Here is a 14,529-nt window from a genome sequence, read left to right on the forward strand (position 1 = left end):
ACATTTATACTGAAGGAGCCGACAGTGGGACTCAGTGGTCTGATAATGAAAAGGCCCTCAGTGTTTGGCACAGGCAGGATGATGAATTGAATCCCTGGCTGCTCTCTGGCTGTGTCAGGGGGCCTCAAAGTAGCCCTTGACAACTAATCGAAAGCCCCTATACCCCCCTCTTTGCTACCAGACTTCCTTTATCACTAATTATTAAGGTTAAGTGAGTCTCCCATGGGGCTGTGAGTAGTAGTACATAGATCCTGGGGAGTTGTCTCATAAAAATATAAATGGCAAAAGCAGAAATGAATCACTGTAGCCACCTGAATCTGATGATAGTAAATTGCAGCAATGTTCAGATCATTTTCCCTGGCCCAAACCCAAAATGGCCTTTTATATATATATATATATATATATATATATATATATATATATATATATATATATGTGTGTGTGTGTGTGTGTGTGTGTGTGTGTGTGTGTTTAAATATATTTAAATATAATATAATTGAAAATTATATATTATATAATATATTATGTTTGATAAATGTTTCTTAAAGTATAAGATTGGCAACAGCCTACTATTTTTTTTATTATTGAGAACAAAGCCACACCAACAATGAATGTTTCTACAACAAATGTCTATTCAAAGCCTGATATATCTTCTTCCTATGTGCCAAAGAGATCCACTGTTGTACTAAAGCTATGAAAATCACCAATGAGTCACACTATTGCACTGGGTTACTACTTACTCTCAAACTGTGATTCATTATGACTCAATCCCAAATAGTCCCCAACAAATACTATTTCTTCCAGTTTGAGTAAAATTTTCTAAAAACTATATTGACCAGCAGTTAGACGAATTTACAGAGGCCTTTTAGACAATGAAATGATATATTTTTGAGCTGTTTATAATAAAGAAGCATCAATGGTCTTTGGGATTGCCACAGATAGGGTTGGGACCATAGACTGTATATAAATAAGGTTGGGACATCAGAAAGTATTGAGAAACAGACTAAAACATTGGTGGTTTAGGTCTTTTCGTGGGATTTGCTAACTTTAGAGACAAACAATAAAAGCCAGTCCTAGTAATACATTCTATCTTTTTTATTCATTTGTTTACTTTTTGTGAACATGTCCTCTATATCTTCTTTTAATAATTCGTTTTACTTTTTCATAATTTCTAAGAACAAACGTGTCTAGGTTGTAGCCAGGATTTTAGAAACACTCAAGTCCTCCCACCAAATACACTTTTGATAAATCACCAACCCAAAAAAATGGTGTCAAAAAGTGAAATATTGAATCTCCTTTAACTAAACATGGGGATTTTTTTAATCTGTTGCGTGAAAAGTACGGTTAGCTGTGATAAAGTAAACTCTGAGCTGTGGTGCGATGAGAGAGCAGGGATAGTGTGTTTATATTCACACTATTGTGTAGCCAGATATAATCCCTGAAACTCCATCACAAGCGGCAGGCCTCTGTATGTTGATTACAAAATAGAGTGTAAATGGAACTGAGGATTAAGAGTGAGCCACTCCAGAATGTGACTTTCTCACCTCTGCATCTCTGTAAGCCTATTAGACCACAAGAGCAAATCAAATGTGTTGCAGAATTAAAAGTGTATTTGTGTGTGTGTGTGTGTGTGTGTGAGGAATGAGTAAAGCTTGAAGCTGAGGAGCTGCTGTCTTTGGGAGAGTTGTAGGTGATCAATTTTACAACCATAACAACACGTCGGGAACATAGTTCTCCTTAAATTACGACTTTAGACATAATATTTCTCATAATATCTCTAATCAAACGTTCAGTTTAAATTTATGATATTGATACAAATAATATATTATGTTATGTATGTATGCACACCCTATAGGCTAAATATGTGACACATTGCTATGTTATTATTATTATTATTATTATTATATATGATATCATCATATTGTTATTTTTATTATTATTATTATTATTATTATTATTGTATATTATATTATCATATTGTTGTAATTATTATTATTATTATTATTATTATTATTAATATTATTATTATTATTATTATTATTCATTCAGTCATTCATTACCATTAAGGGGGCTGTAGCTGATCCCAGCTGACATTGAGCGAGAGGCGGGGTACACCCTGGACAGGTCTCCAGACTATCGCAGGGCTGACACATAGAGACAGACAATTATTATTATTATTATATACTGTCTAGTCACAATAACATTATTACCATCATATCATGAGTACAATTACCATCATCTTGCCACTATACCTTACCTACCAACTGATCTTCTTTTTAACTTCTTAAGTGTCCTTGTTCTATTCTGTGTTTTTTCTATTGTTGTTTTCATTTATTCTACCTCAGTATTTTATTCTGTTGTATTTTATTGACCTAAATACCGGACTGCTCTATCTATCTATCTATCTATCTATCTATCTATCTATCTATCTATCTATCTATCTATCTATCTATCTATCTATCTATCTATCTATTTATCTATCTATCTGATGAACCTTATTAGTTTACAATCCGACTCTTTCTGAATCTTGGAAATCTTTTTTGGGTTAATCCATTCACTGTAAACTCTAATCACGTGACACGTCCGTTTTGCGTAACGTTGTTACGTCACATCTTCAGACGCTGATTGGGTGTTAGCTGTTCATTCATCTGGACAACCGGAAGTAGTCTCAGTAGGAAGAGAGGGCTAATTCATATTTTGGTGGATTTCAGTCCTATGTGCCACGCTGAGCTATTGTAAATGTCGTATGACGTGTTTAATATTATTGGCACGTTTCCGGCAACATAAGGTAAGCGCTATCCTTGACTTTACGATCGGTAACTGTTAATGACAAATTCAGTTAAGCATAGTTAGCTATTACACACATCAGACAAGCCAACAGACGTAAAGCTAACTGACCTGGTGTGTCCGCTCGCTGCCATCACAGCAACAACATTTGTTCGTTGTTTCTCGTTAAGCGTGATGTGTTTGATCGTCTGTTATAAACTCACCCATCAGCAGCTAGTAGCTGGTGATAGACAGGCAAACGCTGTTGACGTGGCTAAGTGATTAACGTTTGGGCTAAGTTCGTCAGGTAGCCATTTAATTGCTATGGTAACCATGTCGAAAGCTAAATTATTATTTGAAATTAAAGCAGTAGTGGTCAATCTGTGGCTCCAGAGCCTCATGGGGCTCTTTAGGCCGCCTGCAGGGGCTCCCCGTGGCTGAGACAAAAACAAATTATATATGGTCACACTGTTAAAATAATATCCTAAGTCATTTTTTTGCAAAATTGTATTTTTGCCTAAATCATCTCCTCATGATGCCGGCCACCTATGGTAAAATCACCTACATCATCAGTTGATCAGATCATGTGATTTTACCCCTTTAAGATAATGGCCTATGTCAAGTGTGTGACTTAAGCAGATTTATCATGCCTAAGTCAAAATAAAATGTGATTTAGGCAATTTTTTTGAACATGCCTTTGTTACTTAGCAAGATATGGTAACACTTTATTTTGAAGGTGTCTACATAAGAGTGACATGAGCGTGTCATAAACATGAAATGGGATGTGTCATGAACATTAATGACACTTTGAAGTAACATTAATGCTCATGATACTTGTCATGTCATGTTTCTGACAGGCTTGTGTGACTCTTATGCAGACACCTTCAAAATAAAGTGTTACCATATCTTGCTTAAGTCACAAAGACATGTTAAAAAAATTGCTTATGTCATTCATTTCTCTTAAGTTACATAATTAACACGCAGTGTTATTACTATGCCAATAGCCATCCTTTGTTACATCATTTTTGAGTGAAATGATCAATAAATGTCATATGTTACACTTTTGGTGAAATTTGATGTGTTTCCTGCAAAACTTGAAAAAAGGACTTAGGCAATTATTTTACTGGTAATCTGGTATTATCACTGGTGTAGACCAAAAACTATTTGTATTCTTCAATTGTAAAATGATATAGCCTTTTTACAGCATATTAAAAAAGTTTTGACATTTAAGTTAACTAAAATGTGCTGTCTCCGACCCGGTGCCTTAACCTTTAAGTTTTGCCAACTTTGAGTTTAGTTTTGAGTTCCCCTAGATTAGTTTGTTTTCAAAATCATATTAATAAATGCTCAATATGACTATCAATAATGTTGGTAGGCTAATTTAGATTTATTAGGCTGTTTAATTTTCATTTTAGCCTCAATATAAGGTTTGCGGCTCAATTCTGCGATTTTCTCTCTTTTTTTTTGGCCAACAGTGGCTCTTTAGTTAGTAAAGGTTGCTCACCCCTGAATTATAATCATGAAGTAAGACGTGCTGAAGTTATGCTTCAAATGTGTGCCTGTCATGCACCACCACTGCATGAGAGGCACAGATTAGTGCAGTCCAACAACAGCCAGCTCACTTCAGTTCAGTTGTCTAACGCCATCTCATTTTTTACTTTATTAACTTAATGTACAAACTGTCAGTTGTTCAATGAAAACCTGGGGCCGGATTCACAAAAATGTTCTTAAGACAAAACTTAAGAGAATTCTTAAGAAAAAAATAAGATATTCCTTAGAATGTTCTTAAATGCTATTCACCATTTTTTTCGTATGTCTTATAAACGTCTTAGTTTTCTAACTTAGGAAGTTCTTAGATTATTAATTTAAGATCATTCACCTGACAATAACATGATCAGGGAGTGTAAGAGGATCCGTTCTGTCTCTCAGAGGCCTTGGTGGATTTTGCTCCCAAGCTGCCACCCAAAGATCTTCCATCTAAAAGTAATGACAACAACTCCAATGATCCCATGCTACTTCACAATGTCATCAGAAAGTCAGACTCTCGTTATTGTTATTGGGGAGACTCCATAGCAGTAGAAAATCACATATTGTACAGGGTCACAAGGGGACTAACATGGCATGTAAGAGCAAAGGTTATACATGGTATGGCTATTTAAACAGTAAGTACAGCCATTAAACAGGAAGAAATACTGACTGAAATGAAAGATCTATGTACGCTTGTGGATGCAGACTGTCTCAATTCACTGAAATAGCAAATAGAAAAGTTGTGTTTTAGGCTGGAATTTCCAGTCTTGATTCCTTGCTTGCTCTTGTTTTTCAGCTTGGTCTGGGATGTCAGGGGAGGACATTGAGTTTACTGGTGGATAAAGACGTCGCACACGACTCCATATTTTCCTGACCTAGGTTTACGAATGTCCCTTACACTGACAGCCATGAGCGACAGCACAGTGACCAGTGGCCAGCAGAAGTGGTCAGAGCCTGGGCAGACGTCACGGCCTTCTCAGGGCCCATATATCTCAGTCATCACCAACAGGTTAGCACTGCATCTGCATCCACATTAGCCCACCATAGGACCAAAGCATGATGAACAAAGCCAGGGATATGCTTGTGGTAAAACCATCTTTCTGGGTAGGTCAGTGTTGTAACAGGAAAAACTACAGAATATTGTCCAGAGTACACCAGAGCACACAGAAATGCAGAGACTAGTGTCTCTGTATCATTTTACTATGAAAAACATGCATCTTGCTTTGAAATGTTAGCCTTAAATAAATAATATTTGCCTCTTTTCCATGGCAACAATATTATTTATTTTAAAGTAGGGTTGTCAAAAGTATCGATACTCAAAAAAGTATCGATACTTTAAGTATGCACAACTGTTTTTTATTATAAATATTTAACCCGTGGTTCTGTTCATTTTTACATGGTGCATTTTTCTTGTTAATAAAAATATTTCTGTTAAATTTTGGGGTCTTTGTTTTTATCCTTGTGGTATCGAAAATGGTATTGAGTATCGAATACTTTCCTGTGTATCGGTGTCGAGTTGAAAATTTTAGTATCGTGACAACCCTATTTTAAAGCTCACAACTCATACTATTTTTTGGTCATGCTTGCTATATAGAACATAACTACCAGAGGATCTGTCTGATTCTGCTGGGCATAGGATGCTGTACACTGTATAAATGTACTTTGAGACTGTGTGTTCCTTCTATGTCATGTCAGTTTACATACAAAAGTTGACCGTAGTCTCCTGACTCTTTTTTTGCTTCGCATTGTAGGACCACCAACCTGGTGATCCGAGGGGCCATGCTGTTCTCTGTGGGGGTTTTCCTAGCCCTGGTGCTGAACTTACTTCAGGTGCAGAGAAACGTCACTCTCTTTCCCCCTGATGTCATCAGCAGTATCTTCTCCTCAGCCTGGTGGGTGCCACCCTGCTGTGGCACGGCCTCAGGTATGTGAACACATAAGTGAAAAAAAGCCCTGTCTGGTTTATTTAAATTTTTAAGGTGGCAGGAAATAGGAAAGGAGAAAAGGTATGCTAATGCCACTATTCTATCATGAACACTGATCTTAATCTCTGATCTTAAAATAAGGAGTTTGCCTAACTGATTGTACATTTTACAATTACATTTAGTCATTAGCAGATGCTTTTATCCAAAGCGACTTACAGGACGAAAAAAGCAAACAATCAAGGTATAGTGCAATAAGAGCTATTAGTTGCTATTAAGTAGCTATTAGTACTAGGAGTTTTTAAAGGTAGAGAGGGACCCACCTGCTCTGGTAGGAACTGGTAGTGGTTCCACAGTTTGTGAAGTAGGGAATTATTTTAAAAAAGAATAAGGCTTCTTGTATGTTTATTTCATTTTTTTCTTGTAATTTCTCTGTGACTACCATGCATTTCTTTTCCTTTTTTATTTTCTGTCTGTGGTGTGAATGACTGATTGATAGACAGCCGATGGGCTCGAGTGTTGCATTCAAGGTCTAAAACACTGTAGGAATTTCTGAAATCTTGTGAAATAAGTTGCCCTCTTTATCTCTGGGCCCCTCGGGGTTGGTTCTGGGCCACGCATAGCCCGCAGCCCGATAATTGAATCTGGCTGGCTTATGGCATTAAAAAGAAAACATGTGGACCATGCAGGAGTATAACTACACACACATACGCACACAGATACACAATAGGCCCTCCAGGATGGACTAGCTGGTGTTATTGAGATGTTGTTGTTGTCCCCTGGGTGTAAAGCTGTGGATGAAAATGCAGCATGCTGCCTGTTCCCAAGCGGCTCAGCACAAAACACAACAGCCTGAGGCTCTCTTCCTCCCCAGACACACCACACAGGAGCCTGTCACTTCCACTTGTTGCTCACACACACACACACACACACACACACACACACACACACACACACACACACACACACACCATGCTTCGTCCTCCAGGGAAGGGCTACTGCATTTTGTTGACAGTGCAAAAAGTAATTTGAATCCATATTAGTTGGGTCCAAGGTAATAAGCATGTGAGCTGTGATGCAAAGCTTTTTTGCAAGCTTTTGTCAAGGAATTAAAATAGTTTGCAATACCTAGTATATTAGACACATTCATGTATTCATTCACACAAACCGAAGAATTGGGGTTTAAATCAGTTCACTTAATGACTTTGTGTACTCCTGTTTTGATATACAGCCACAGTTTTGCTTTTAATTTGAAAGGCTGACTGGCTCGTTGTCAACGGAAGGTTCGCCAGCAGGAACAAATATCAGATCCTACTGTATCATACTGCAACAGAGACAATAAAGTGTTAGTATCTCACACATTTGACCTGTTTTGCCTATGTCTTTAGAGTTGTTTTGACTTGTAGTTGATTTGCATCTCTTTGTAATAGTTTTTTGTCTCTTTGGAGTCACTTTGTGTCTCTTTGTAGTTGTTGACCTACAACAAGAAATGTTAAGCAGTCCCACCAGAGCAGGCTCTGGCCCAGGGTCCTGAGCCCCTGACTCTTTTGGTCATTTAGGTCCTGCTGAATGCCTATTATCAGCAAAACCATACCACTAGACATGTTGACTGTGCCTCCATAATAGTTAAAACTGGTTGTGTAGCATCTTGATGTTTATTCTGTCTGCCTTTTCCCCTCACAGCAATGATCGGGCTGCTGTACCCCTGCATCGACAGCTGTCTAGGTGAGCCACACAAGTTCAAGCGTGAATGGTCGAGTGTGATGCGCTGCGTGGCTGTGTTTGTGGGCATCAACCACGCCAGTGCTGTATCCTTCAAATTTTATTGCTATATGCATCCATTGTTTTCTTTTCAGTGCTTATGTGTTGGTGGGAAAAACAACCATTCTGTAATATTTGTCCCTTGTAAATGTAGGCAGTGGTATGTTTTTGCACTCTGTTGTTGTTCCACCAGTAGAAATGCAGTGCTTTTACTCTTTGATTTGATGGCTGACTAGGTGAAAGGTAGAACTGTACATACATCTCTGCAGCACTGCTAAACTGCAACACAGCTATGTAACTGTTCTGCTTCCAGCTGTTGACTGCTTGGTCCTTGACCCTATTTCTGTCAGAAAGTGGACTTTGCCAACAACGTCCAGCTGTCTCTGACTCTGGCGGCGCTCTCCATAGGTCTGTGGTGGACGTTTGACCGCTCCAGAAGCGGGTTTGGCCTGGGAGTTAGCATTGCCCTGTTGGCAACACTTGCCACCCAACTCCTGGTCTATAATGGAGTCTTTCAGTAAGCTCACTCATTAGTTTGCATATTTATACGGTGTGGAAGCAAATGGATAAGAAAGTGGAATGGGACTGCAAATGAATCGCAATTTTATCAAAATCGCAATATTGACCCCTGCAATATCCAAGTCAAAGGAAGGTGCAATATTTGCGAAAAGTGAAAATATGTGTTAGAATAACATTCTGAATTACTTATAGTTATCACGGTTACAGTCATAAAGTGCTTATACTGATCAAAAAGCTCTGGACAGAATAATTCCGATAAAAATACTGTTTTGGTACTTATAGTACTCAAGTAGTCCACTTACAGTGTTCATATTTAGTTTATTAACAAATGGGAAAGAAATGAAAAATAAATTTAAAACTATAGTAAATAGCTCCTGGCTCACCTGCAGGTGAGGACCTCTGGGGGTTGCCGTCTGCATGTGTGGCGCTGCTGCAGAGACAGAGCTGGGTGGGCCTTAGTGAGGACAAAGCAAGAAGAATCATTTTTTAATAATCATCTGCTTATAGTGATCAATTTGACCCAGACAGAACTAAGCACTTTGTTTGTTAGAGATCCTTGCTATAAATTCGCACTATGATCATTTGAATATATTTTTCAATGAAAGTGAGAATAATGATGCACAAATGATAATTCCCTTCAATACTGTAAATCACATCGCAACTGCAATATTAGTCCAAATGAGTGCAATAAGATATTTTTTGCAGCCCCACAGTGAAAGAAAAAGAAGAAAAGGACACAGGTAATGTCAGACAGAAACAATCACACTGCAAAAAAAGGTGTGTCTAAAAACAAGATAAAAGCACTAAATCTGAGGGAAATGATCTTGTTGCATGGACAGATAATTTACCTTGACAAGATTTCTTAAATTAAGATAAGTAAATCTAGAAATAAGCATGTTGAATGCTTAAAATAAGAAATTAAGTCTTAAAACAAGATAAATTAAAGCTGCAAGCAGCAATGAACTGACCCGAGCAGAGTGCACTGACAATTATTTGTTTCTTCCCAAGAAAAAAAAACAACTTTAGTTTTAGAAGTGTTAGATCATCTATCTTGTTTTAAGAGTTAATTTCTTATTTTAAGCGTTCAACATGCTTATTTCTAGATTTAACAATCTTAATTTAAGAAATCTTGTCAAGTGAAATTATCTGTCCATGCAGCAAGATCATTTTCCTCAGACTTAGTGTTTTTGTCTTGTTTTTACACACACCTTTTTTGCAGTGTAGTATGAACTGCAAGCTGAACTGCAACAGAAGACAAACAGTTTTGTTTTGTCCATGTTGTTCCATGGCAGCACAGTATTTAGTGCGACTTGTACCAGAGCTACATCCTCGAGCGCCAATGCATAGCCTCGCTAAGATTCCTGAATAATAATGTTTGCAGGGTAATACAATTTGAAAAACAATTTTGCTAAGAGACTAACTGGGATTTTAAGTGGAAAGTAAAAATTCTGTAGTATTTTAAAAAACAAAAACAAACATTAATTATAATGATTTATGTGACAAATTGACATTCTTGGCATTTGAAAAATGTCCTGTATTTACTATTTTTTGTGTACTTGACCTTTTTATTAGTCACACCAAGATTGTCAGAGCAAAACAAAGATGACAGTAATCTATTGTTTCATGAATTAAGAGTTGCTATCATGTTCTTCTTCTGTGCACAGGTATACTTCCCCTGATTTCCTGTATATTCGCTCCTGGTTACCTTGCATCTTCTTTGCAGGGGTGATAACTATGGGAAACATTGGAAGACAGCTAGCCTTGGTAAGACATTTGAATAATTTTAGTGAACAGGTTTTGTCAAACTGTTGAATTACTATTAAGTTGGTGCTGTTTCTTTAGATTGATCAAAAAGCGTCAGAGTAGCCTCACCCAAAAGAAACGAGCTGTTCTGGGTCTTACAGTTTTTCCTGCTCTTCTGTGTTTTTTTTCAGTATGAATACAAATTCATTCAGGACAAGATCCATCAGGACTGAGGGATCTCATCAGGCCTCTGCTCAAATGACATTGTCTTTGCATCATTTTGAAGCTGGAGGCAGGTTTTGAGAGAACGTCTGCATGCAGCATAGATGAGGACTGACTGGCTCTGGATAAGCCACATATACATGTCAAATGTGACCTGAGCTCCTGATTGGCTGCCTGGTCATGAAAGTATTTTTAATTGGCTCTAGTCAGGCCATCCAGAGCTCGGGTGGCCACTGGTTGTATTCTGACCTGAGCTGAGATGAACAATGGGAGCAAAGTTTGTTGTGTTTCTTCTTGTCTTCGATGCAGTTTGTCTCTACTTCCATGGGAAGGGATTAGCAGGGAAGCATCTATCGTTCTCACATCAGCTCCTTGTTTGAAACCTTTGGCTTTGTTGTGCCAAACACAGTCACACAGGGGATCAGTTTTAAAGTCTGCTCTTATCTCCTGAGGCTTTCACATCCTTCACGTATCAGTGGAGAACACACAGCCTAGTTAACTTCTATCTAAAAAGATATGCATCTATATACCAGACCATTTATTGTATGTAATAAGCTTATATCGACATTTTAGTTTTCTTGATAGCAGAATGATGATGTGTAGTGTACGCCTGGCTGCACTGGCTGTGAGGACACAGGGTGTTCAGTGGTTCTACCAGCCACACCTGCTCTGCTTGTTACCAACATGTGTAGTATCATGAGATCCAGAGAATCAAAGGAAACATTGGTTGTAAGTGAATTTACAGCAGCTTAGGAGATTTGTTTCATCAATACATTAACCCATGGCACCTTTTCTAAAAGAATATCCTTGTTGTGGGACCATATTTTTTTTGAATACTTTCTTCAATGTCAGGGAGCAACATTTATCCAAATATATACTTGTAGCTTTCTCAGTTTCCTGTTAAAAATGTGCAAAAAGCAGCTTTTGCTTTCCCCAAAACGGCAGGAATACCAAATTTCCTCACTTATTGTCTTCATAGCAATGGGCTAAAAATTGATGGTTATCCTTTATAAAATATAGGTGTTAGAATATCTAAAATATAAGACAATAGATCATGGAGATAGAAAGGTCAAACCTGAAATAATCAATAGGCTACTGGGTGTATGAGAGGATAGTATGTATGACCCTTTATAACTCATTGTGTTAGCTTAATATTTACCGATACACACATGGACACATTTGTTGGTAACCTTCCAATTAAGAAAACCCACAATGGTCACTGAAATACCTTGAAACTGACAAAAGCAATAAGTAATAATTTAATGAATATCAGCTAACTAAAACCAGACATTGCTTTTGCATTGTGGTTCAACAGAATGAATAATGAATAAAACTGGCCTGCACAAAAATGAAACAACCCATAACCTAATATTTTGTTGAACACTCTTTTGAGGCACTCTGCCATCAAGTGATTTCTGTAACTCTAAATTTCCATTTAATTAGTTTGTAATTTTCCTCTTGTGGCCAGGTCCAGGGAGGTGGGCTACAGTCCCATGGACCCTGAACTTGTTAATAATATTTGCAGCTGTAGTCACAGGAGCATCAAGCTGCTTGAGATGCTCTTCTAGTATTTACCTTTAACATGCTTGATCTCCTCAGACAACTCTCTCCCTGCTTTCTGTGCACCATGTTCACTGTGGTGCAAACCAAGACACCAAACAGTAGAGTGACTACTTTTCCCTTTAAATAGGCAGAGTGACTGACTGACACCTATGATGCTGATTACAGACACACTTTAATTTAACATGCGGCTGCTCAAATTATTTTTCAATCTTTTCTTGTGGGACCAACTAATATGTTCAGGGTTTTTTAAATTATTCTGTTGAATCACAATTCCAAAGAAATGTCTGATTTTCCCTAGATAATGTTCAGTAAATTATTGAAAAATTATTATTATTACTTTTGTCAGTCTCAAGTTATTTCAGTGACCATTGTGTTTTTTTCTTTCTTTAATGACAGGGTAACAACTATTTTGTCCATGTGTGTATAGACACATGTGAGCAAATAACTAACATGATAAAAGGAGACGTTGTTATAGGCCAACTGCATTATGTTTGCACATGGTTACAAATTATACATAAGGTGTCATCACTGTGAGGTATTGAGAAAAAACCCTTAAAGGTGTTACCACACTGAGAGCATGTCTGATGTTTCAGTCCTGAGAAGGAATTACCTTCATACCGCTCTCGTTCACATTCCCAACTTGTCACATATGGACACTGCTTTGCGTCACTCATTCGTATTACATATTAGTATTTACATGCACTAACGTGCACATGCGGCTGCCTACCACAACAAAGAACAGAGAAGCTTGAATTAAAACACACGGATCAAGTGTGTCTGAGTTTTTTCGTCAGGACTGTATCTTTACATAGTTCATTAATATAGCAGTCAACAGATATTAACTAAGGTTAAGATCCTGTTTCCGGGTGTACTTTAAAGCACATTGGAGCTACAGTTGCTAAATGCACCGTATGAACTGTTTCTGATCTGAATGCTCTGCATTACTTTTAACTAGCCCACAAAGAAAACCTACATATACAGTGTTTAGCAGTGTTGGTCAGTTAAAACCTTGAAGTTGTTCTCTGTGCAGTAGGTGTTACTGGGATGGATTGATTGACAACCCTCCTAATAGAAACTAACTAAAATAAATAAATTAGATTTATAAAACATGTAGACATGTTGAAAACAGGGCGCACTTGTTTATTTGTAAGATGTATGACTGGATCATTTAAGGGATGTTTTTTATTCGCTGTTTTTGATTAAAAACATGATTGGTATAATTAGATTTACAGCATGTAAACATGAACTATCAACCAGTGTTTTTGTAATATTTGATAGTTAATGTAGGTGAGATGATGTGGAAACATTTTCAGCAATTTTTGTCAAATAATAAGAAATTGTATAGCAGCTAAACAGGGATTTATTGTTCCATTGACTGAAACAACCTCTGAAATCTGGTCCTGTGCAATTTGTTGGTGTAATAAAGACTATGGCCTTTTGGTAGCTGCCTCTGATTTCTCTTTTTATCTGATACATGCTGTCACATCAATATAGTAACAAGCATTTGAACTGCAATCAGGATGCATGACTGATGGTGGAAGATGTGAGTTTTGGAAGGTGCAAAGAAAATATGTTGTTTTTTTACTTTAATATTTCCAGGAAATCCTAAATGTAATAATACAATTGGATAATAATGCTTAAAACAACACAAGCTATTTAAACCCAATACAATGAACAAAACCAATCTGAAAAAGAATGAGATGAACACATTAGAATTTCAAAAGAACCTCGACAGACGATAGAAAGAAAGAGAAAATGTTTCAGATTTCAGGTCCAAGTGCAAAATGTTCCAGCCGAGGGAGCAGCCTGCATGCAGAGAGCGAAGCACTGCCACCCTGGAAGAGCTGGTCCAAAGCCTGCCTCACATTCTGGAAAAGGCCCGCTGACAAATGATTTAGAATCCATACAGTTGTTCTTGTCTGCCCAATTCCTTTTTCTTATTTTTTGACTTCTTTTATTCATGATTTTGACTTTTTTTTTTCTCATTTTGACTTTTTTCTTGTGACTTGGACTTTTTCCTCGTTATTTTGACTTTTTTTCTTGTGACTTTGACATTTTTTTTCGGGACTTCGACTTTTTTCTTGTGACTTCGACTTACTTCTCATTATTTTGACAGTGTCAGACAGACACACAGACACACACATGGACAAACACACACACCAACACCTATTATTATCTTACATGACTTCCTCCTCTTTTTAATTTCAAATTTTCAACAGTTTAATTTGTAATCTGATAATGTATGGGTGTGAGTCACAGGCCAGAGTCAAGCACAATTAAAATTTCTTTAGAAATGTTTTAGTAAAAAACATAGCTCAAAAACATGCAATATTCACAGTAATGATAAAATAACAGATAATATTTCAAAGCTGGTAAGAAATATAATGACTTAAAAATTGCATATGTAGCCCTGGAACGGTTGTGAAATCTTGGTTTTGGTGTTGTTAGTTTACGAATGATATTTAAACTGTGATCTATGTGAAGATAAATGCTGATTAGTAAACAT

The 14,529-nt window shown here is 37.2% G+C and overlaps 1 protein-coding gene across 2 annotated transcripts; it reads left to right on the plus strand.

Annotated features, from left to right (window-relative positions):
• Positions 1–2,643: 2,643 nt before the first annotated feature.
• On the plus strand, positions 2,644–13,466 carry insig2 (insulin induced gene 2). Of its 2 annotated transcripts, none has more exons than XM_059343206.1 (7): positions 2,644–2,788; positions 5,090–5,302; positions 6,045–6,217; positions 7,899–8,023; positions 8,327–8,493; positions 10,160–10,259; positions 10,430–13,466. In XM_059343206.1, the coding sequence occupies exons 2-7, from the start codon at positions 5,181–5,183 to the stop codon at positions 10,469–10,471; spliced, it is 729 nt and encodes a 242-aa protein (XP_059199189.1). In that variant the 5' UTR covers positions 2,644–2,788; positions 5,090–5,180; the 3' UTR covers positions 10,472–13,466. The 2 variants fall into 2 exon arrangements, with proteins under 2 accessions (XP_059199189.1, XP_059199190.1); XM_059343207.1 differs by lacking the exon at positions 2,644–2,788 and adding an exon at positions 3,253–3,317.
• The last annotated feature ends 1,063 nt before the right edge of the window (positions 13,467–14,529 follow it).

This window comes from Centropristis striata, chromosome 10 (genome assembly GCF_030273125.1).
Source record: "Centropristis striata isolate RG_2023a ecotype Rhode Island chromosome 10, C.striata_1.0, whole genome shotgun sequence".
Classification (NCBI taxonomy): domain Eukaryota; kingdom Metazoa; phylum Chordata; class Actinopteri; order Perciformes; family Serranidae; genus Centropristis; species Centropristis striata.